This window comes from Rhyacophila brunnea, unplaced genomic scaffold (assembly GCF_057557595.1).
Source record: "Rhyacophila brunnea isolate RB1 unplaced genomic scaffold, BYU_Rbru_1.0 scaffold_6, whole genome shotgun sequence".
In the NCBI taxonomy this organism is placed as follows: Eukaryota; Metazoa; Arthropoda; class Insecta; order Trichoptera; family Rhyacophilidae; genus Rhyacophila; species Rhyacophila brunnea.
Genome location: NW_028233276.1, coordinates 47,133,498 through 47,159,840, shown reverse-complemented (window position 1 = coordinate 47,159,840; position 26,343 = coordinate 47,133,498). Strand labels below are relative to the sequence as shown.

The window sequence follows — 26,343 nt, the reverse complement described above, 5'->3', positions numbered from 1 at the left end:
GACTGAACGAATAAAAGTGCATAGATGACCGAGTTGAGTGAATCATCTTCAAAACTAAATATGCGGTTGAAAAATTTATTTAACTGTTGGGTCTCATTCTCAAGTTATTCATTATTACTATTCTATGTAAAAATATTGATGTTTATTAATGTTTTATTGTTGGAGGACAGGTCAGTCCAAAACATTTAATTATTATACAGTATAACCCCTATTTTACGTTTTTTAAGGGACTGAAAAAAAAAACCTAATTGGAAGGAAAATGTAAAAGTATTGAAAAAAAAAACATTTAAATTTTATGTTTATAAAAAAATAACGTTTTATTAAAAAACAACATTCAATTAAAATTTTTATTGAAAAATTTTAGTTAGACATTATGTGTTTGAAAGAATGAGGACGTAAAAATGAATAATAATCGAACCGAAAGCAATATGAAATAAATAAACCGCGAACTTGTAACTTGTAAGACTGATGACAGAATAATGACAGACGGAGTGTATACAAAACACAAACACGATGCCAAAAGAAAAGATGGCGACCAATGGACCAATCACCTTGTTATGCGCCGAACTCGGGCCAATCACAGCATCGTTCGCCGACCAATCACCATGCGCCGTTCTAAAGACACGGAGTTTTCCCTCCAAACACCTTACGCCATTCGAATGTCACGACCCAATCATTGTCAAGCGCGCGTAACTCGCATATATTGAATATTTTCGACGTAAATCGCGGGAAAGAAAAAAGTGAATGCGGGTATTAATGTACTGAAATACATCGGGACTGAAAAAATTACATGCAATTGCCGGGAAAACGTGAATTCCGGGCACGTAAAAACGAGGTTATACTGTATTATATAGGTATTGCTATGAAAATAATTTTATACACAGGAGACCATGGAATGTAGTAATACAATGTTGGGACTAAAATGTTTTTCATATAAAGCAGGAACATGTTTGAATCCTGTTTCAAGCATTAAGAGGCATGTGAAAACTGCTCCTAACTATTTTTTTTAATTATATGTCACTTGCGTCCATTTAATCTTCGGCCCCTCACCCCAAACCCCAATAGAAAACAATGCAAAAGTTCAGTTTGATCAAACTTTGTTTCCATTTTATCGGAGTTAGCTGATATTGAAAATAGCCGACGCAGATAGCAGATGTGACATTTTCGATCCCCGTTTCCAAGCGCAGTGATAATGATTATAAAATAGTAATTGGCATTCCAGGTATGGGCATAGGCAGTCCATCAGTGGCCGTCTGACCTGGATGTGGTGGTGCCCATAGAGTGGTAGGTGTTGTGGGAGGGCGGCCCGCCCACGGCGCCCATCCGCGGCTGCTGGTGGACCCCGCTCACCGGGTATTCGGAGCCGTCGCCCAGGCTACACAGAAAGTCATCCGCCCGTCGTCAAATGTTCCTCACACTCTTACGTCTCTGAAGAGTTTGGACTGATAATCTAATGGCCTATCAAACTTTAATAGGAGTGGTACGGAAAAATTGCCGGTATAATGAAACTGTGCCGTTGATGTACAATGAAAAAGCGTCTCAGCTAACTCGAATTTCCAAAAATAAACCGACAGTTCAGGTGGGTTCGAACCACTGACTTTTCAATCTGCAGTCGAATACTCTACCACTATAGCTATAACAACCAAGCTCAGCGATTATACTTCGGTAGGTATGTATTATTTAACTGTTATCTGAGACTTTGTATAAAAAAAACTTTTAGGCTTGAAATACTAATACAAAGTTTTGTTTGTGGCTCCTCGTAAATAAGTTTCAGAGCATAAGTGTGAGGCTAGCTATAAATTAACCTGCAATATGAAATGAACGGCAGCTAATTTAGCTAGCCCTAAGCTAGACGTTTAAACTCGATGAAAGTGACAGATGACACATCCACTTTCATTACATCTTTATGCAGTAGTGTCGCGTGCCACTGTCGTCTGTGTCTGTCACCAAGTTCGGACGGCTGGCTTTAATCCACCACTATAGATCAAATATCACCTAACCTATCATTGCACCGACTATAATATTTCAAAAAGATAGTCAATCGTCACTCCAAATTATGACTGATTTAACATTAATGTAATATGTATTTTAATAACTAAAACCAAATGAAAGTCTTATAAATACTACTAAATATGTGCTACAAGCCGGCTACAAATGTAGCTGCATACTTACACATTTTTTTGCACAAGTATACAATATGATGGCCATATAGGGTTCACAATGAAAAAATATATTTCAACAGTTCGAGTTTTGCTTGAAAAACATCAGCTACACACAATCAAAGCATGCATAGGTATATAAATTCAAACATTTTCATGTCACCTGTACAATCAAAGAGCTTGTGCAAGTATACCGCCTAAGTATGCAGTTACGTGTGTAGCCGGTTTTACCGAGTATTATTAAATATTCCTCTGTTACCCTGAAAATTTTGTGTGCTTGTCTATGTCAGTAAGAAGTATCTATTGTTAAGAAATGTGCAATTGCTTGTTGTTACTGTTTTTGAATCTGCGATTGTATAGTTAGGCCGGTATGTCAACTTTGCATTATCAAATTAAATTTCAGTCATTCATTAATATGTATAACAAAAAAAAACCACAATAACCAAAGATTTATCACCATAGTTAACTTGATTACTTCACTATCAATGTCCAGGCACTCTTCATTATGCGTTCAAAACATTTCTAATATTTTTTACTACATGCTAGTTTGCTTTTTAAAACAATCAACATGAATCAATGAAAAATGGCAAAACAAAATGACAGTGTGTGTTTGAAAAAAAGCAATTTCAATGATCATCAGTTGTAGTCTTTGAATTCAGTTAATAATTCAAATAATAATAAATAAGACTAGAATTCTTGGATTTGAACCCAGAAGCAACAAAAACTATACACATTTTGTTTAAATTACCCAGTTTGTACATAAGAGATATATAATGTATTAGAGATATATCTTAATAAGTTGATTGTGTCACAAGCTGTATGACGTGTTGCACCATCTTGTTGTAAAATCATCTAAATCATGCCAGAAAAATCAGCAATCATGATTCTGTAGTGTTCTCCATTGACAGTAACTACATTGCCATTTTCGTTTTCAAAAAAAAGACAGTCCAATTTACACCTACAGATAGTAAACCACACCCAACTAGTAATTTTTGTGGATGTAAAAGTGTTTCAAGAATAGCATGCGGGTTTTCATTACTCCAAATGCGACAATGTATTGTGCTTATTTACGAAGCCATTTAACCAAAAATGTGCTTCATCGCTGAAAATTATAGTCATGAAATAATGGGTCTGTTTCAAGTCACTCTAAAGCCCGATGAACAAAATTTCAACGCACCAAACAGTCATTCGGTTTAAGTTCTTGTGTTAATTGTATTTCATACGCCTTCAAATGCAAATCTTTATGAAGAATATTCCACGTAGTGCCATTAGAAAGTGTGTAATTCATTGTTCTGGATTTTTATCCACACTTTGATTCATAACATCTATATTCTCAACAGCACTTTTTCGTTTTTGACAGGTTGGATTCTTGACATCGCGAACATTACCATTTGACTCCAATAGATTCATCAGTGTTGTAAATTTTTTTAACAATTTGTATACGCTGCACAACAGAACTGTGTATCTTTCCATGATGATTTGACAGAAAATAAAATGGCTGCTATGACGTTTTGAAAATATATAGTATTAATTTGATAACCCTTTACATTTTACATCATGTAAGCAATGGTTTGCAAATCTCTTTGTATTTCTTAAATATCAACTAGACTCTCTCATATTCTCACATATCTCAATGCCTACTGCAGAGTTTTATTTCAAACTTTCATTCATTTACCTTATGCATTTGACCTACAAACATGTAAACTATTTTCATTTGGCATAAAAGTATTTTTTTATTGTTTGTTTTAGACCCGAAATAATCTGATAAGGCAAGTTGAATCATAGCCAACGCAATTAATCATTCATTCAACGAAAAACAAATAGTGGAGCTAACTTGTCCATCATATAAGTAGGACTAATAACGATTGTAATAATTATGTAGGTTTTTGGTGCTGTTACGTTGTTTAATAAAACTGTTTGAATTCTCATATACTATATATATAATAAATATGTCTCAATAATATAACATGTAAATTCTTATACCTAACATAACTAAAATTAAAACAATATTTGTGGGATTAATAGTTATCTTATATTACTAACACACATGAAATAAATGAATGATTATTGAACACAAAAAATCCATTTTTACCATTGTTATTGAAAACAAAAACAAAAAAATTCTTCAGAATTAAACAAACTGTTTAAATTCAATTCTTTGTCTTGGAGAAATTAAAGAAACAGTACATTAGAAGGATGCATTTTATATTGATAAGCATTATACAAATACGGTTTATTTAAATGCCTCTAAAAATTATAATGTGGGTATAAATTAAAATAATAACTTTTAAGTAACGACAAAAACAGATACAAAAAGCTACATATTATAGACATGGAGTTCGAACAGAGTAAATGAATATTTATATGATTCTTATGGTGTTCAAGATTAATTGGAAAAACGATCATGAGTAGCATGTAATAAGAATTACTTAGAAGTTAATTACGCTTTTCGACTCATGTCTATCAGAGGAGAGTCAAGTTACAAGTAACAGATCAAAAAGTACGTAAACGATTACGCATTCCTTAATTCAACAACAAGACATTCTCTTAAGGAAAATGATAAAATAATTTAGCCATGACAATGAAAAATCAAAAAGGAAACGGGAAATTACATACCTCGTGAATATTGGAAGCAGCCAAGCTTTGGGGTTGTCGCCGAAAACTTCTTGGAAGTTATTGTAGCGGCCCAGCGAGAAGCCGTTTTTGTCGGCGCCCGACCGGAATATCGGAGCACGGAACGCCTCTGAAAGTACGACACAAAAAAGTTTGGTAAGATTAGACATTTAAAAAACAGGTACAATTTATAATTAAATGCTTTTATAACTAACGATCATTGTATTCACCTCAGATGCAGAATATGAATCTAACGTGAGATGCTAATGGTCTAATTAGGTGCAATATTCTATTGTGAAAATTGAAACAAACCTAATATGCAGTCTTTTCAATTATTTGTCATTCTGGAGCATTCTTTGAAACCGATTTCGCTAGAGATGTAACATTTTATATCCTCACAATGTGGAGGGTTCCTTTCAATGTTCGATTGTTAACAATTCTACCAAGTCCTATTTATGGAGTGAGTATGAAACCTATTGATTGAACAAAAACAACATGTGCAATTAACCCAGAAAACTGGATACGAATCATGGACCAGTGTACCACCGGCTGGATTGTTGATTCACTGACATTTGGGTAAAAATGATTGAAAACTGAAGCAATATTGATATTTTTTTTGTCATAGCAACTTGGATGCTGTCTTCATGGTTAAACCGATTTTTGCACATTGTTTTAAGTTTGCACAGTATGTATAAAATCCTTGCTCACAAAGACGCCTTATTATTATTATTAACATTATTAGTGTGTATTTTTAGTACTTAATATAATTCGTCACTGTACAGGCTAATTGGCGTAACCCTCACTTTTCACCGAAAAGACATTTTGATGGCAATGGATTTATTGCATACTCTTACACGAACAGGCCAAGTATCATAAATCCCAAAAAAAATTTTCATATCAAAATAATTCAAAACTATTTTTTAAGCCATTTATAAATTGACAAAAAATATTCCAGCCAAATGCTGTAGTCCTTTAAATATAAGATACTGGTGTGTCAATAAAAGAAAATTATCAATTTGTAATAAAATATTAAGTAAATCCAATGCCTACAGTTTTTTCACTTGCTGAACAATTTGATATTTGAGGGTTTCCGCCAATTGGCCTGTACAGTGACGAATTAATATAGATTTTTATTTGTATTTTTGGGCCTTCACTACCTGCAAAACTTTCATATTTACCCCTGGTTCCACCCATTAGTTCATACAGTTTTAAAATACCAAAGTATGATAAATTTTGTCAATATTGATTAATTACAATTTTATTCTTATATTTCATTAATAAATAGAATGTGTGCTTACCTAGCGTAGACCTATTCTGCATCACTAGATAGCAGTGGTATCCGAAAAATGAGACAAGACTAATGGCAAACATCAGTGCCACAAAGAAAAGAAACAGGATGTGAAAGCGCCCCATTCCCTCCAGCTCCCCCTGCAAAAAATATGACTTGAATGACGCGTTAGTCATTCTTTAGATACTATTCAATTTATTAGTCAGACAAGAGAGGACTAGGTGCTAAATGAACACAAGCTTACAAAAGTTTATGAATTCTAAATATTTTATTTAGAATAAAAAAAACATTTTATAACTGACATTTTATTATGTTCCTGAAATTGATTTTTTTAATAATGCACAACTCATACTAAATCTGTGATGGTTAATGTTCTGAATACGTTGACGTGTTTTTTCAAATTTGATAATGGCTACCAAAATGATTGTCTAGAAAACGGCAAATAAATTGTCATATAATGTGACTGTAGATTATTAAATCTATCGGCTTTCATTGGCTCTACAATCCGGTGTGGATCTTGGCCGCCTCTTGATGAAGTTACCCAACAGGTTTGTTTACGAGAAATGATTATTAACCATTTTGTCACTTTCCAGTATGATACATAATGTTAAAAATAACATAGATATTATGCGAATGATCACATCAAATTTTATCTGTCAATTGAGTTACCTTACAAACATAGATGGTCAACGTTGTCACCAATCGTCACATGCGGCGAATAAACCATGAAAATTTGGCGGTATATTACTTGCATATACCACCACATTGCATCGCATAAATGCCAGCGCATTGCGTTGCCCAATACAACCATCCACTATCTTTCCAAATACTCTGTTTCATCTCTCCCTTCAGTTTGACCTGACCTTAACCGGATGGGTTCTAATAACATGCATGTGTTTTTGTCTGTTTTGATTATTACATTTACCTCAGCTTTACTGTTAATATTAATAAACTTTCAATCAATAGACATATTGAATATGTCAATTCTTCGTGGTGTCATTCCTGTGTTATGACAAAAAATAGGATCCCATTTCAGCAATAAAACAGAATACTATGAGCAGAGTTATCTCTGAGAATAACTTGATATACATTATAGGAACAGACTTCCACACAAGGTAAGAGGTTCGACCAATGCATCTAGAAAATAACCATTTTGAAGTAATATTGTAAGTAACCATCAATAGAGTAATTGTCGATAGAACATTAAAAGAATTGATAGGTATAAGGTAGAACGAAAATAGCAAATTACCCTCCAAAAAGTAATGAAGTACTGCAAACTAGTCAGGGCGATGTAGACGCAATATGAGAGCGCGTAGCCCAGGAACAGTATGAAGTATTTGTAATTGTAAAAGGAAACACAGTTGTTGACCCACGGACAGTGATGGTCCATCTTTAACACGCAGGTGCCGCATACACTGCAGTGATGGGTCCTATCCGGCTTCACGTGAACACATCGATCACAGTACCTTATTGCTCCTGATATTGTCCTGAAATAAGGATTTTTAATCACTTTATTTGCGGAGGATATCATTATCATAATAAGATTAATTTAACATCTCATATAATTGACATAGAAAATTACTTTATCGAATATCGTAAGTGAATAGGATAATGCATGCATTATCTTATTCACTATGTGGACGTCAATACCGATATCACATTGATTTGCATGAGTATAGACATTTATGTGGCGTGATACACTGACCAATGCTTCAATTTATTAAAAAAATAATGCAGTTATAGATCTTTCGTTTATATAGTAAGTAGCAAAATAAATAATCGTGTTGGATAGTTAGTTCACTAATACATGTTTATAACCGCGACAGTACAATAACAAACAATACCGAAGAGTAGATGTTGCGATGGGCTGAAATTAATTAAAATCAAATTTTCACCGTGTGTACTTATTTCTTCTTTCCTCGACGTTTCGGGCTCGTTGCAGAGGCCATTATCAAGAGATGATATGTTTTATGATGAAGTGTAGTGTAGGTATGTGAATGTAAACGTTGCTCTAAGGATGTCAAAAGGACTCCGATTAGCTAAGAGCAACGTTTACATTCACATAGGTACCTATACATTTCATCATAAAACATAAATCATCCCTTGACAATGGCCTCTGCAACGAGCCCGAAACGTCGAGGAAAGAAGGAAGAAGTACACACGGTGGAAATCAAAAAAATTATTATGATAAAAAACAACCGTGAAAGCCTCAAACATTATATAAAATAATTGATTGGGTTAGCATTCACCTACTTGGTAGAATTCAATTCTAGAAAATAATAATAATATAAATAATCTTAAATTCTATCGGGAAGTCCTGTAGAATTTAATGTGATTTGTATTATTATCATTTTGTAATACCTACCAAAGACTCCTTCAGAAAAGATTTATTTGTGGCAACAAAGTGACCTTTGTTATTACAAATTTGTTTTTGAGGGAAATCAACTGTGAAGGTTGGAACAATAATTTATGCAACCTGTCCATTGTGTTAGTGTATTGGTGTGGCAATTCTGCACTTTTATTGAGCGGGAATGAAAGATGTTAATGTTAAGGGCCCACATGCTCAGTGTATGTCAAAATGGAGCTTTTATGGTATTTTCAGAGCATAACCGTGGACATTCCTCAAACGTTGTAGATAATCTATTTATATAATTTTGAAGCCTTATTATCCTTTATATTTATTTTATACATTTGATGACTATATTATAAAGTATTTTTATTACATAAAATAGTATTCTTTTAAACGTCTCGATCTAATGTTTTAGAATATTGTCATATTTCAGTACGTCCATGTGCAGTGGTGTTAAGATTTTTTAGATATATTAATTTTTAAACACATTTACAAAACCATTAAAAAGAATATTAATTTATATTATATTATATAGACAGATGTATAATTCTATCCCCAAGTAGGTATGTGTATCTTTCACATATAATCAATACATACCTACGTCCAATTCAATAACTACTAGGATAGCATCATAGTTATATGACGTCAGAATACACATTGGTATCAACATCAAGATAAGATAAGGAAAATCATAATTTAAAATACTAGTAATAATGTATATTAAATTAGATAGAAATTACCCAGTAAATAGTGAATCATAGACATATTTTTAGAAATAAAGATAATAGTGATCTGCGTTTTTTCATTGACATGGCCAAAAATATCTATGGATTAAAAATAAATTATCTCCAGAGCATACATTGAAAACAAGGTAAATTTTACCATGATATCGTCGTCATTGTTGTGGGTTGGTTCGTCTCCTTTTGATAAATGAAAATAGTACCTAGAAAGTACAATGTGTTTATCGTTGTATATTCTTGGAATTATTTGGCAGACCGTGTAGTAATTTTCTAGATAGAAACACTCCATCTGTATATTTAATTAAATCTGACCATTAAGCATAATGGATGAAAAGAGTAACTGCAATCACTGGTTAAATGTGGGATATTACTAATATTTATATAAGTAATGAGTATGCAATTAATGCAAATTACCTATTATATACAGGTAAATCCTGGGCGAATATTTCCAGTAACCTTCTCTGGGCCTCTTCATTTTCAGCCGCTAGCAATTTTTCCATTTCACTATCCGGTATTTTAAACTAAAATATTACAAAAGATTTATGAGAATAGGTAGTATTTACGTGAAAACAAAATAATGACAGGATACAAATAAAAGTAAATAAATGCGCTACCTTCGACGGCACCCGACCGATGTCCGTGAATATCGTCTGCCAGTAAGACCAGCAAAACATTGCAAATAATACATGGTATATCACGAGGTAAATCGCCTTTTCAAAGTTGCTGGGAACAGTTACTGAAAGAAAACGCAACACGACGATGAGCTATACGTGAGGTACAATCAGGAATGACAGCGCATTGATAAGAAAAAATAGAATGTCAACTTACGAAAACATAACTGTACTACATAGGCGTAATACGACCATACCACTATTGTCAATATAAACAAAACCGGCAACCACTTTAACCCTCTTATACACCACATGCAACATTTGTTTGCATTTGTCCTATGATTATTTGTCACAGATGCCATCATTTCAAAATTAACAAAATAAATTAATTTCCGCGCGAGTGATCATCGCACGACCTCATCCATTCACAACACCAACTAGCACGAAGTTAGTCACACTTCAGAGGGACGGAGGTGTTGCTAGTGCTAGTGCTAGTAAAAATTGAAACATTTAAAATACAAAAATAAATGTCGAATGAAAAGTGTAAATAATTACAACAAATCGTCACCGTTTTAGCAAAACCATCTATGTGTCACTTTTATCAAAAATGACTTTTAAATACCAAGTCATTCCTTATTTTTTTGTCTATAGGCCAGTAAAATGATCTATGTGTTGGGTAAACTCGCTCCGAAGTTATTTCAAAAAATAGAAAACAGCTATGTGTAAGGTTCAAAAACCACGGTTCACAAAAACAACTATGTGTATATTATAGTAACATATTATAGAATTATAGATGGTATTTTGATATCGAGAGTGTAATGTTTTTTTACAGTTTGGCTACACATAGTTTGTTTCTATGTTATATGCTATGCATTATGGTCTTGCACGACGGTTTGAAAGATGCTTTCTCAAAAAGAGAGACAGGAAATATTCAATAATTTCTGGAAGATGCCTACATGGTCAATAGGGTATAGGCGAGAATTAATTTAAAAGTTGGATAAACAACTACAAACGTCTCGATGACAGTGGCCAATTGAAAGCAACAATGACAGGTAATAAGAATCTGACTGAAGATAAATAATTGGTAGTGCAACCAAAAATCAAAACGGAGAGATTTGTGGAAAAATGTTACATTATGGTTGGATCTAATTCCAAAGTTCCCAGCCATTATTGCAGAGAAAATACCTCCAGGGTATATGTGGAATCGTGTTTCCGATCCAAAATACAAAAGCATGATGAATATAAAAAATGGTCTCTGTAAAATGGTCATAAAGCAGCAGAATATACTCCAGTATATTTACCACCAAAAAATCAGTATCCACCAACCACGTAAAGATCAATGTGCCATCACTGCCATCTGCTGTAGTTATAAAATGAAGAATGTTTCAGAAATGGAATACAATAGCCACATTATTATAAAAAAAAGATGCTAGAAGACCAAAAATGAAATGAAGGAGAGTACCAGAACGTGGACGGTTAGTAATCACAATGGATCTCCAAAGTGTGCTGCTATGTCCAAAACACAGGCACAAATTTACTATAAACAAAAGCTGCAACTACACAATTTCACCATATACATTCTTCATAATGTATCTTCTAATGAATTTGTCTCATCTCATCGAAAGCAGGACAATACAATGAAATAATTCTAATATCGGATGGGTGTGGATATCAAAACCGAAATAAATTATTCGCTACTGCTCTAAGTTATATCTTTAGAGAGAAAAAACATCGAGATTCAACAGCTTTTTCTGGAAAAAGGCTACACCATGATAGAGGCCGATAGTGCACATGCCACCTAAGAAAAGTATTTTAAGCCTCCAATATATTCACCATCTGATTATATAGCACATATGCGGCTAGCAAGACCAACACAACCTTATAAAATTAATGTCATTGATTTTTAATTTTTAAGAATTATGGATAAGATTAAATCTGGATTAAGTTCAATCAGACCAGGAAAACGAACCGGAGATCCTGTTGTATATGATTTTAAAATGTTACAGTATCTACCAGATGGAACAATCTTTTACAAACTCAACTTTATCAGTGCAACCGTTTGACTGCCTTTGTAATATATATAATGAATCATTGCCAATATCGCAGTCGAAATACATACATCTTCAGGAATTAAAAAGTGTAATAGAGAAAGATCACCACTATTTCTACGATAACCTAACATTTAAACCTGCTAATAGAAAGTAAACGAACTTATAAATATAATATCATCTCAGTATTGCATTAATAATTAATAAAATGATATTGCAATTTATCACTAACGCACTATGTATATTTCAACTATTATTTATGTAACAGTTTTTCATGAATTTATTATTATTTACATTTTGATGAATAAATTAAACTATGTGTATTTACAAAACGGTCAAAACAACTTATGTGACATCACAAACTGTATTTTTATTATTTTTGTATTAAAAATAAAAGATTTTTGTAAACAAAATAATAATCTTAGACCATTTTCTGATTATAATAAAGCATTCTTCATAATTTTAATGTTTAAATGTAACATTATTTTTTTATTCAGTTTTATCCTTCTCCTGCACAATTTGAGAAAGTGCACATAGATGGATTTGCTAAAACGGTGACGAAATTAGCTTCGTTACAGCCAGATTTGTGAAAAACTGTAAATAGCTCAAACAATAGCGCCAAAATAAATTTTCTTTGCATGATTGATTTGACTTACTGAGTCTGTCTCGCTAGGTATGGCAGACAGCTTTTCGTTGTAATGCCATGGTGTTGGATTTTAATAAAATTGTGAAGTTATAGTTTTCCCTTCAGGATGGATTTTCATTCACCTCAGACAGTTTGACATTTTCCTGATTTGTCAGTTTTAAGATTTGCAAGTCTGCCAATATAAATTTGATGTCATATGCGTAGTTTAATCTGGAGTCTAGCCTTCAGAATGTCGTCTGATACCACCTCAGGCTGCTAGTCCTAGCAGAACAGCTGGCAATCGCAGATGATTGCTACCACTGATATTTTGATCAATATGTGTGTAGGTATGTAAATAATGTTTCGTTAAATCACGTGCATTTAAATATTATGATCAATTATACATCTCAATCATTCAAATATGAAGCAATATAATATTATACTAGCTGAGCCAGCTGGCTCTCGCCAGTCTGTCTCGCTAGGTCTTGCAGACGAATTTTCCCTTCGTCATAGATTTTCATTCACCTCAGACAGTTTGATATTTCACTGATTTGACAGTTTTACGATTTGCAAGTTGTCACTGCCAATATAAATTCGGGGTCATATGCGTAGTCTATTCTGGAGTCTGGCCTTTACAATATCATCTGACACCACTTCAGACTGATAGGCCTAGCAGAACAGCTGGCAATCGCCGATTGTTACTACTGACATTTTAATAGAATATACCTAATATGTTTATATATTGCACTTTCTCATTCATTCTTATTTATTTTCGTTAAACTAAGAACATACATTACACGTCATGTTGTTGGTTAGTTTTTTATAATTCATTAAACCCTGCCTAAACCAAACAATAGTAGTTAAAATATTATTCTATCTATTAAATATCCAAAATGATGTATGATTTAATGGCATAATTTTAAATATTTTATAGACAGATGCGTATTATGGCTTGGTTTCCCAGGGTTTAATTGAATTTAAAAAAACTAACCAACAACATGACGTGTAATGTATGTTCATAGTTTAACGAAAATAAATATGAATGAATGAGAACACTATCTGTAAATTGTAATCTTAGTTCAATGTAAATAAATACGTATAACTAACAACGTTTAGTCTGTACTATCTATGGTGGATCCACCCTACCTCCACCCATCGCCACTGCAGGATAGTCTTATTTTTCATACATTTAGATTATTGCGAAATAATACGTTTTATTTATTCAATGGGATCACCTTAGATTGCACCCACTATTTCTTATAAGTCTTTTAAGATACTCGTAATTACCACTCTGAAGGGGTGTGTCCATATGCTTTGCTTAGGAGCAAAAATGGTACTTTATTTTAAAATTCGTAAGTTCTTAATATACTAATGTAAATTTCAACATACTAAAATTATTATTTAACAAATTATCTTTGTGAAGAAATAAAAAAAATATTATTTTTATCATGTACAAAAATGGAAAAAGAAACAGGTAGGTAATTACTTATTGTACCTAATTGTGTCGTACAAAGGTCATATATTTCACTTAGAAGAAATAAAAGATGAAATAGCAAACAACATGCATAATATCATTATCAAAAGAAACATTATTGCAATTTATTTTTTATTATTATTAATAGTTACTAATGATATAAAAGAAGAAGAAAGGTGACTATAATTTTATATGTAATTATTATAATAAAATATATACTTAAACATTATTAATGCTTAATTACTTGTATTAAACGTCACATGAATTTCATTTACCAACGAAATGTAAAAATAATACAATTATTACTGAATCACGATAACTACCTATCTATTTTATATGGAAGTGTGTGATACTTCGACGTTGATCTGACAATAGTATCTATCTGACATTTATAGTCAATTTTTCAGGGGGTTCAAAAAACTGTTTTTGTCGGTATCAGTATTATTTTTATTTTTCAAGTGAAATGATTTAATATTAGTACTAAAACAGTCATTTAAAGATGTATGAAAATTGTAATGTCATAATAAAATAAATCACGCAGAGAGATAATATTTCTTTTTAGTTTCTAGACACTTCGATGCAGATAGACACTATTTTCCACGTCAAATTTGAGCATTTTAGGATTTTTTTCGTAGAACAATAATATTTCCATTCGATCCGTCACCATTTTGTACAAAATACACCAATAACCTAGAATTTGCCAAAACTGCAAATAGATACTATTGTCAGATCACAGTCGACTTACTATAATATTGAGAAGAGCGTAATATGTACCTATATAATGTAGTTTCTTATTTATTAAGTCTGAAATTATTCAAATTATTGATGGAATTATTAAAATTATCTTCATCTTACAATAAATGTCTTGATTGAAATTGATTATTCATGGGTGCTAATAGAAATGTCACATTTTTTCGATTACTTATTCCTGCAAATTCTAAATTTGAAATCTGATACGTCAAATGAACTTGTTTTGCGAAAGAAAACAAATGACAATCTAAGTCTATTAGTTTGACAGATAAAAAGCAGTGACATGGTTTTAGATTTTATTTTCGTAGTAATTAGTGAGGAAATATGTATTTATTTTGTGTTAAAACTCAAGAATACGCCAATGTGCTACTTACAGATTTGAATAATTTTGTGGAATATTAATTTAGATATTTTGCAATATTGATTATATAAAAAGTATTAAACGACATTATAATCAATTTGAGGTACACGGACAGCAAGATGCGAAAATGTATGGTGACAGATATAAAACGCTATTTAAAAACGATATTATCTGTGATTGTGTCGCGTTTTATCAGATTGTGCCCGATTCAAATGGAAACAGATTTGGGACTGCAAAAATTGAAGTGAATTCCTTTAATAATCAACAAAACGGTGTTTAAATAAAAAAAGTTGACGTATTTTCCAAAATCTCTTAGGATAATAATATATAGGAGACTAGCTGAGCCAGCTGGCTCTCGCCAGTCTGTCTCGATAGGTCTTGCAGACAGCTTTTCATCATAGTGACTTGGTGTTGGATTTTAATATAATAATTGTAAAGTGTGTATAGACGGCGCCATAGTTTTCCCTTCGGGATGGATTTTCATTCACGTCAGACAATTGAAAATTTATCTGATTTGTCAGTTTTACGATATGCATGTCGTCACTGCAAATACAAATTTGGAGTCATGTGCGTAGTCTATTCTGGAGTCTGGCCTTCTCAATATCATCTGACACCATTTCAGGCTGCTAAGCCTAGCAAAACAGCTGGCAATCGCCGATTGCTACCACTGTCATTTTAATTTTAATACAATATATGTGTAGGTATGTGCATTTAAATATGATAAATAGTTATACATCTCAATCGTGATTATCATAAATAGCGATCCAATATAACGCGAATATTAATCTCTTTCGGGTCCCATTTACATAATAGAAAAAGGTTAGCAGCATAAAAAATAAATTTAAACATTATTTTGTTTCATTGTCTATAAAAAATAAATGCTCGGAGCCACAGAATAATATTTTAAAAATCATATTTTGTTTTAAAAATTAACCTTAAACAATATAGTTTCCCGGTGCGGGACATTCATATCGAGACAAATGTTGATAAATAATGAAGTAATACATATTATATCTGATAAGAATAGGAATTTATAAGACCTAAAGATGTGGAATCAGCTTAAAAAGGCCTTCATCCAGCAGTGGATTGATACAGGTTCATGACGATAATGACGATATAAATGAGTAGGTATATAAAATCACAAATTAAAAAAAATATTGCAGTTTATATGACCAAGAAGAGTAGAATTAGGTTGGGATAACCTTCATCCAGCAGTGGATTAATCTTGGTTGATGATGATAATGACGATATTATGAATGGGAAAATATAATATCAGCAATTTTGATAAATATAGTAATTCATATGACCGACAGAAATTCAAACAACTTAGAGAGGCCTTCATCCACCGGTGGATTGATTCAGGTTCATAATGATAATGGAAATATAAATAGATATAATATATTATCACCGATTTTGATAAATACAGCAATTCAAATGACAGAAAGGAGTAGAATCAGGCATGGGAGGCCTTTATCCAGCAATAGATGGGTTCAGGTCAATGATGATAAGGACGATAGAAATAGGTATAATATAGTAGTAGAATCAGGTTGCGGAACTCTTCATCCAGCAGTGAATTGATCCTGGTTGATGATGATGACGATGATTATGATGACGATATGAATATGTAGATAAATAACATTAGAAATTCAATACTGTCAAGAATACAATCAACGTAGAGAGGCATTCATCCAGCAGTGGATTTATTGAGGCTCGTGATAATAATGGCATTATATATAGATAGGTAGATAATAATATTATATCACTGATTTTGATAAATATAACAATTCATGTGTAAGTAAGGAGTAGAATGAGGCTGAGGAGGCCTTCATCCAGCAGTGTATAGGTCAAGATTGATGATGATAGGGACGAAAAAAATAGGTAGATATTATACAATATCACACATTTTGATAACTATAACAATTCGTATTAATTTCTTTCATTGTTTGCAATGGCAACTTTTTTAGTATGGAAATTAGTAGCCTAGGTAATTATTCAATAACAAAAATAGTGGGTGAACAGCCACAAAGTATTTTAAAAAAATCAAATTTGGAATATCACATTATCTATGAAATGGCCGTCAGTGGCGTACCCCGCTGTCAAAAGATATTATACGTATTAAATTGTACCAAAATTATGGTTTTTTCACCGGAAAAAAGTGCGCCAATGCCTACATTACGATATTTGAATAAAAATATTCGAATTCGTTTGTCAAATAAAGGATTAGAAGGTCTTAAGCGACAAAGACGTCATTCTGACAGGCGTGGACAGTAAATATGGCGATCGTATACGGTGTGTAAGAAAATATCGGATATAAACGTCAAGTACCTGTAAAATCATTGAAAATTTGTGAAATGTGGTCAATTCAAACGTTAGATGAATCGGTAGCGCTCATTTCGAAGTGAAGATGTAAAAATAACAATAAAATGTCGCTTAAATGAGCCGTTAGTGCGTTTTCCAAAATCTCTTAGGATAATAATAATGAAAGACTAGCTGAGCCAGCCGGCTCTCGCCAGTCTGTCTCGCTAGGTCTTGCAGACGGCTTGGCGGTGTTGGATTTTAATATAATTGTGAAGTATGCATAGATGGCGCCATAGTTTTCTCTTCGGGATGGGTTTTTTATTCACGTCAGACAGTTTGACATTTCGCTGATAGTAGTAGAATGAGGTTGCGGAATCCTTCATCTAGCAGTGGATTGATCCTAGTTGATGATGATGATGATAACGATATGAGTATGTAGACAAATATAATATCACCATTTTTGATAAATACAGCAATTCAAATGATAGATAGGAGTAGAATATGGGTAGGGAGGCCTTTATCCAGCAGTGGATTGGATCAGGTCGATGGTGACGATAACGATATAATTTATGAAGATAAATATAATATCACCGATTTTGATAAATACAGCAATTCAAATGATAGATAGGAGTAGAATATGGGTAGGGAGGCCTTTATCCAGCAGTGGATTGGATCAGGTCGATGGTGACAATAACGATATAATTTATGAAGATAAATATAATATCACCGATTTTGATAAATACAGCAATTCAAAGACAGAAAGGAATAGAATCAGGCTAGGGAACTCTTCATCCAGCAGTGGATTGATCCTAGTTGATGATGATGATGATAACGATATGAATATGTAGATAAATATAATTTCACCGATTTTGATAAATACAGCAATTCAAAAGACTGAAAGGAGTAGAATCAGGCTAGGGAGGCCTTTATCCAGCAGTGGATTGGTTCAGGTCGATGACGATAATGACAATATGAATATGTAGATAAATATAATATCACCGATTTTGATAAATACAGCAATTAAAATGCAGAAAAGAATAGAATCAGGCTAGGGAGGCCTTAATCCAGCAGTGGATTGGTTCAGGTCGATGTCGATAAGGATGATATAAATAGGTATAGTATCACAAATTCGTTTAACTGCTAGTAGTCGAATCAGGTTGCGGAACCCTTCATCCAGCAGTGGATTGATCTTAGTTGATGATGATGATGATGATAACGATACGAATATGTAGATAAATATAATATCTCCGATTTTGATAAATACAGCAATTCAAATGACAGAAAGGAGTAGAATCAGGGTAGGGAGGCCTTTATCCAGCAGTGAATTGGTTCAGGTCGATGATTATGATGACGATATGAATATGAGGATAAATATAATATCACCGATTTTGATAAATACAGGAATTCAAATGACAGAAAGGAATAGAATCAGGCTAGGGGGGCCTTTATCCAGCAGTGGATTGATCCTGGTTGATAATGATTTAAATAATATGTATAACACCAATTATTGTTGAATACCTTTTAAATATTTTTGGGTTATATGAGCTAATTGAATGTATATAAGTTTCATTGGTTTAAAAAATTATCATTTAACAGATATCAAATTTTAAAATAATATTCTATGGTATCCAGTGCTGCCATGTCTACTGAAATTTCAATAGATCAATTGATATTTTTTTTCGAAATTCAAGAAATCTACTGATATTTGTGTTTCTCCATAATTGTAAATTAACTGATGATTCTTTTAATAATAAACCTGTAATGATTTACGCATGACCTTTTTTGATGTAATACACTTCTAAATTGACATAAAAAGCATTTTAACTCTACCCAAGAGCGCCATTTTATCCATCAATATCATCATTGCTTACAATAAATTAATACAATTAGTTATTGTTATTCTTATTAGTTTTAAATCATATCTAATAAACCACATTTTTGAAAATCTACTGATATTTTATGAAACCTACTGATTTTTTTGTCAAAATCTACTGAAATTTTAAATTTTGACTTGGCAACACTGGGTTGATCGCATAGTCAGTGTTGCCATGTCTAGCTACTGAATTTTTAAATTTTGACTTGGCAACACTAAATCCCAGTGTTGCCAATTCATAATTTAATATTTGCAGTGTTGCCAAGTCAAAATTTAAAAATTCAGTAGATATACATGGCAACACTGACTATGCGATCAACCCAGTGTTGCCAAGTCAAAATTTAAAATTTCAAAAATTTTTGAAAAATGTGGTTTATTAGATATGATTTAAAACTAATAAGAATAACAATAACTAATTGTATTAATTTATTGTAAGCAATGATGATATTAATGGATAAAATGGCGCTCTTGGGTAGAGTTACAATGCTTTTTATGTCAATTTAGAAGTGTATAACATCAAAAAAGGTCATCCGTAAATCATTTCAAGTTTATTATTAAAAGAATCATCAGTTTATTTACAATTATGGAGAAACACAAATATCAGTAGATTTCTTGAATTTCGAAAAAAAAATCAAAAGTTCAGTATATTGGCAAAAAATATCAGTTGATCTACTGAAATTTCAGTAGACATGGCAACAGTGCTGGGTTGATCGCATAGTCAGTGTTGCCATGTCTATCTACTGAATTTTTAAATTTTGACTTGGCAACACTGGGTTGATCGCATAGTCAGTGTTGCCATGTCTACTGGAATTTCATTAGATCTACTGAAATTTTTGTCAGGAAAAGAAGAAATTATGATATTTGTGATGAACAACAGTCACTTTTTACATGATTTTTTAAAAGACACTTGTAAGATTGTGTCAATATGCACGCTTTCACCAAACACAATCGTTGAATTATATACATTTTTGTCAATCTACTGATATTTTGAAGAAAAAATCAAAAAATCTACTGAACTTTGAAAATTTTAGTTGGCAACACTGGTTGATACCTTTTAATTATTTTTGGGTTATATAATGAGCTAATTAAATGTATATAAGTTTGATAGGTTTAAAAAAAAATCATTCAACAGCCGTACAAAAAAAAAAGTAACATTTAATTTGGAAATATTTTTCCTTGGTTATGTTAAAACGCCGAAACGTTCGTGCGCCCGCGTTTCAATGAAATGATCAGTTTTAATCGGAATTCGTATAAATGTTATTGTTTATTTGAATAATTATAGTTATCTACGGGTACTTGTTATAAATGTGAGTTATTATATAGTGCTGTGCATTTTAAAATCATCATGAGACGTAAATAATATCACCTGTGACCTGTGAAACAACAAATGACGGGTGGTACCTAGTTTTTAAAAGTAATTTTTTTATGACTGTCTTAAGTATTACAAAATTGTGCTCACTTCAAATTGTAGTTACTCGAATGCATCTGATAAGTAAACACGCGGTGAGTAAATTGGAATAATGTAGTTGAGTTGAGTATACATAGCGCGATAAATACGTAGTGTCAAAAGACTTGATTTCCGTCAGAGGTGTAGAAACTTAACTTAAAACAAAGAACTTTATTCACAAAAAATTAAATAAATCAGTTCTCATATGTTTATCGGTCAATCTTATTACGATTAGTTTGTGAAAATCGATTGTAGATATCGGTTAAAACGCATTTTAAATTTAAAACGGCCATCTTTGGTGAGCCGGTTTGAGTGTTGCAAACATTGTGAAAAAATTAATTCCCGACATAATCAGTTGTCAATAAGGTGTGCGTGTCGCTGGAAAATGTATCGGGAAATGAATGAAAATCACCGATTTAGGGTGGTATTTCGTCAAACGGCTGTCAACTATGGTTTACCGATATTTCACGATCCGAGAGCCGATTTTTCATTTAAACCTATTGGACATGACGAATAAGGCACACAATCGCTCGCAAAAACGGGCAAAGCTGTAGGATAATAATAATGAAAGATGATTATCATAAAAAGCGATCCAATATAACGTGAATATTAATCTCCCACGGGTCCCATTTAGATAATATAAGAAGGTTAGCAGCGTACAAAATAAATTATTTAAACATTATTTTGTTTCATGTCTATAAATAATAAGTGCTCGCAGCCATAGAATAATACCTATTTAAAAAATCAAATTTTGAATTAAAATTTTAGCCTTAAATAATATAGTTTACCGGTGCGGGACATTCATATCGAAACAAATGTTGATAAATAATGAAGCAATCTGAGAGGAATAGAACAATTCTGATAAGAATATGAATTTGTAAGACCCAAAGGTCAGCTTTGAGAGGCCTTCATCCAGCAGTGGATTGATAACAATAATGTCATTATAAATGAGTAGGTACCTATATAAAATCACAAATTTTGAAAAATACATCAATTTATATGACCAAAAAGAGTAGAATCAAGTTGGGATAACCTCCATCCAACAGCGGATTAATCCGGGTTGATGATGATAATGATGATATGAATAGGTAGATATTATAATATCTGCAATTTTGATAAATATAGCGATTCATATGACTAAGAGTATTAGGTTACTGCTAATAATATTTAATTGGCTTTTTGGTTATGCATATCTGTGCAAATCGGCTTTCTTTTCAATGAATGCAATCTAAACGAAGCATCGCTTACGATTGACTAATGATAATTCGACTGCGTGCTTAAGCCGCGTTGACACGGTCCAAGTACGATCCAAGTAGACTTGGATAGGAATAATTAGTATGAAGATGTCTCATCCAAGTGACGGCTCCATATTATTTATTCCTATCCAAGTTAACTTGGATGAGTAGGACGCGGTCCAAGTAGCTTGAATAGGAATAATTAGTATGAATATGTCTCATCCAAGTGACAGCTTCATACTATTTATTCCTATCCAAGTTAACTTGGATGAGTATGACGCGGTCCAAGTAGCTTGGATAGGAATAATTTGTATGAAGATGTCACATACGAGTGCACTTGGATAGGAATAAATAGTATGCAGCTGTCACTTGGATGGCACTCGATCCAAGTGTACTTGGATGGTACTTGGACCGTGTTAACGCGGCTTTACGTCTAGCTGTAACTACATAATATCACGCATAATACGACAAAATTCCTAAATATGCAATGCAAAGTTTCGGATGAAAATAAAAAAATAATTTTAAGTTTTATACTATTTATACTTATTATTTTTTTTAAATATTGTAATGGTATTTTCACGAGATAAGTAATGCGTCCGTCATAATAAAAGAGCGTTATGTCTGCAATAAGCAACAGGGCTCGAAATGGACAGGAGCGCTGTTCCGGTTAACGAAATCCAAAAAATTATCGCTCCGTATGATGAAAAAAATAAAAATGAAAATGTCCCTCTGAGGCGGACGAAACCGGTCCTAATCTATTGATTAAAAGTGGAATAAGTACTACAAAAAATTGCGTTTTATTAAATTAAAACAACAATACAATGCAGCTCCACCATGAATTGACAGTTAACAAAATAAAAGAAATTAATGTCTTGTAATCGATTTGTATTATTTGAAAGATCAAAGGAAATTCGACATATTAATATTATTATAGTCACCTTGTTTTTGATGAAGCGCATTCTGGATGTCCAATTTTGGGGGACGTTTTTGAGCACTGCTGGTAGTATATCGCGAATAACGTGAACAATGTTGGCTCCCAAGGCGTCAATTGTTGCTGATTTATCAGCCAGTGACTTTACGTAACCCACAGGAAATAAGTCATGTGTAAAATCGCATGACCTTGGATGCCAATTAATTGACAGGTTCATTTCTCAAAATCCACTTATCGCCAAATTTTGATTTCAGTAAGTCGGTGGTTGTGGTTGCCATGACGTGGCACGTAGCACCATCCTGTTGAACCACATCTCGTCCGGATCAATGTTACCCAGAATATATATTATGGTCCGGTAGGTAACGATTTCCATTGACCTTAACGCGAGCTCTGACCTTATATCATAATATTGCTTGCAACAGTCCTGGAAAAGTAGGAAGATTTGGGTATCTTCAAAATTTCAGTTCTATTGTTGGCGGCAAAATTGGGAATGCATTGACTAGTCTCGAAGCCTTCGTTATTGGTGTCCGATAAGTCTAACACTAGCATTTTTTTAGAATGTTATTATTTTATGCCTGCTCTAATGGTTTTTCATGGAGATGGATTCCAAATCTCAAATAAGAGCAAGAAGAAATGCTATAACGTGATCTACAAGGTTCAAGAGCGTGCATATTGATAAAAGATAGTGTGAAAAATAATCGTTTGAAGATTTATCGAAAGGAGAATAATTAAATAAATGGGGTATTGAAAGATTTAAAAATATAACAACTCAATTTTCCAAATTGTGTGTGTGTGTTTTTATGTGTGTCTTTTAAATGTACATTTTTAAAATTAATTCTTGACATTCAAAAAGTTGGTTCTTCATTTTTGTTAATTGTTTAATTGACTAGGGTCTATAGCAGGGCTCAAAATGGGCTAGAGCGTACAGGAGTGACGCTCCGGTTCATGAAATCCCAAAGATTAATGCTCCTTTTCGTGGAAAATTTAATTTTACTGTATATGCCTAAGTAGGGCTAAATCACAAATCTAACACACTTATTTTAATAAAATTAGCAAAAATGTTTTAATATTTTCGAAAAATTATCGAGCGCTCCGGTTCGTATTTTTTTCAATTCGAGCGCTGTTAGACTAAGGTTGTCACGCACTCAAGTGTGCTTTCACTGAGTTTACAGAGACTTAATTTAATAAAAAAACACCACCCGGGAGAGAGAAGCACGAACTAATAAATATAAACCCTAGCCAAGAAAAAGAATTGACCGTCGTCTGCCCGTAAGTACCTACGTTGTATTAATTTGTTGATCTGGTGTTTACAATGCATCTGAAATTGTGATGATATTAGGAATTAATACTATTATTAATAAAACAACATGTCGTATGTTTAATTTTCAGCTTATTATTTGCATATCCAACTTGTGTCATCCATCTTAAAATATTCTTAACAAAATAACTTTTTGATAATAAAAACAAAAATGCTACATAACTCATAATTTCACATTTTACAATAATATAAAAAAATATATAATAACCATTGAAAATAATCGAACACAATAGGTGAACAAATACAGCATTAAAGTTATTTGAAGTTATATTTTACACTATTATTAATATCTTAATTTCAACAACCTATTGCACACCATTCGTTTTTTTATAAAGTAATCATAAAATGATTTCCACATTAATTCATAAAATTTTAAAAATATTTGCAAAAAAGCGTAACAACACAAAATACGATTTTTGTATGGCCAAAATCAATTTTATTTTCAGTTGAACAAAGTCATCATATTTTTTAAATTAATAAAAAAAACAAAATATTCAATTATTTCAAACATTGTGTAGATAATATCATTATAAAATTAAAAAAAACACATAAAACGTGCAATGTATAATATTAATTTATTCATTAAAAAATCATCAGAGTTGTATAATTATGATAAAGAAGAAGTTACCTCCATGTGCAATTTTTATGTTGATAGAAAATATAGAGTATTTTTTTTTCTCTATCGGTCAGACAAAGTTAAGTTGTTCAACTGAAAATAATTTAAATATTCGGCCACGTCCAGTCATTAAATTTGTAGATATTTACTTATTCACCTAAAAGAGTCTTATCCATAAAAATATCCACAGAGTACGATGGTTTTTATTTCATTAAGATTATTTATTTATTCAATTTATATTTACAGAATAGCATGTTGATTTGGTCAAACCAAATAATTTTTATCATTATCATTTTTTTTAATAACCTATGTATTTAAAACTTTACATATAAAGCGGTTTATAATAACCAGATTTTTTTATGAAGTCTATAGTATAATAATTTAGGCAAATACTTTCACGTAGATTTAAAAAAAATAATGTTGAATGTACTTTATTTTTAAATTTCAAAAAACGTTTCGCAAGTAGACAATTATCAGTAGATAATTTTTGTATTTATACATATTTTAAAATATGTTGAGTTCAAATGAATAGAGGGATACGGGTACTTAAAATTGTGACATTCTAAAGTGACAGTGCTTTCAGAAATCTCGATTACTTCTTTACATTAATATTAGTATATTGTAAAACGTTTCAATGACCTTTTTCTTAAATCCTAAGTTCAGCACTTGCGTTTCTCTTATACCCAGCTCCTCAATTTGTTATCTATTATTATCTTGCCCAAAATACGTCACATATTTTGATTTTTAATTATTATATGAAAATTTGTCAGTTGGATTGAAAAGTGTTAGCGGATTTCCATTAAGTAATCGAGGTGGACGCTTCATTATGAAGTATCAAAATCTTACAAATTTGCCCATTTTGTACAATCTGAGTAGAAAAAATAAATGTTTTTAAACGGCAGTTGATCGCATAATAAAATTGTTTCCAGGAAGTTTCCAAACTTGACAGTGCGTCAGATTTAAATGTACTTAAAACCGACACTGCGTAAAAGGACATTAAAATATTAAATAACCTTTTCAATCATTGGGGAATGACGCAATGAAGAAAAAATAATAGAAAATCGTTATATTATATTCTAGTATGTACAAGACATTAAATTAGGCGCTAACATGTTTATGAAACTATGAATACAAAGTTTTTCCAACATCAGCATAGTTAAAATTAATAATAATTTTATAATACTGATACCAAAATGCCCACGACAAAAATTAATTACTCTATCCATAGTTTTAAATTATTAAATTTATAATTTTAGCATATTATTATTCTATTACTATGTACACAATGGAAATGTAGTTTTAAATCAACAATAGCTGGAATATTCGTAATTATTTTGTACAATAGTCATTGATTAATTTTAATATAATTACGTAAAAAATCTAACTGTTTACAAATTATAAATATAACATATTAGGTATCATTAGTTTACAGGGTTTAATTATTTTCCTAGACAATCACAAACGAACTGAGCAAGCTTACGAAAATCTCACAGATTATAAAAAGTGCATTAGGTACAGTATGTTTTGATAACTTTGATCCACCAGTCCAACTTTAACCAATATTGTATTCTCATAACGCATTTATGTATACATACATGTACAGGGC

At 32.0% G+C, this 26,343-nt stretch overlaps 1 protein-coding gene across 7 annotated transcripts in view; it reads right to left on the bottom strand.

Annotated features, from left to right (window-relative positions):
• The window catches only part of LOC147065743 (palmitoyltransferase ZDHHC2), a 58,639-nt gene extending 48,434 nt beyond the window's left edge, over window positions 1-10,205 (bottom strand). For 2 of the 7 annotated variants that reach the window (XM_085957076.1, XM_085957077.1), the window contains exons 1-6: window positions 9,979-10,205; window positions 9,765-9,886; window positions 9,565-9,671; window positions 7,310-7,547; window positions 6,071-6,215; window positions 4,776-4,902 (exon numbers count right to left, since the gene is read on the bottom strand). In XM_085957076.1, coding sequence (XP_085813202.1) covers window positions 4,776-4,902; window positions 6,071-6,215; window positions 7,310-7,547; window positions 9,565-9,671; window positions 9,765-9,886; window positions 9,979-10,126 — 887 coding nt within the window. In that variant the 5' untranslated portion in view covers window positions 10,127-10,205. Of the gene's footprint in view, window positions 1-946; window positions 1,376-4,775; window positions 4,903-6,070; window positions 6,216-7,309; window positions 7,548-9,564; window positions 9,672-9,764; window positions 9,887-9,978 lie in introns of all 7 variants that reach the window. The other 5 variants (XM_085957078.1, XM_085957079.1, XR_015071819.1 and 2 more) reach the window with 4 other exon arrangements.
• Window positions 10,206-26,343: the final 16,138 nt, after the last annotated feature.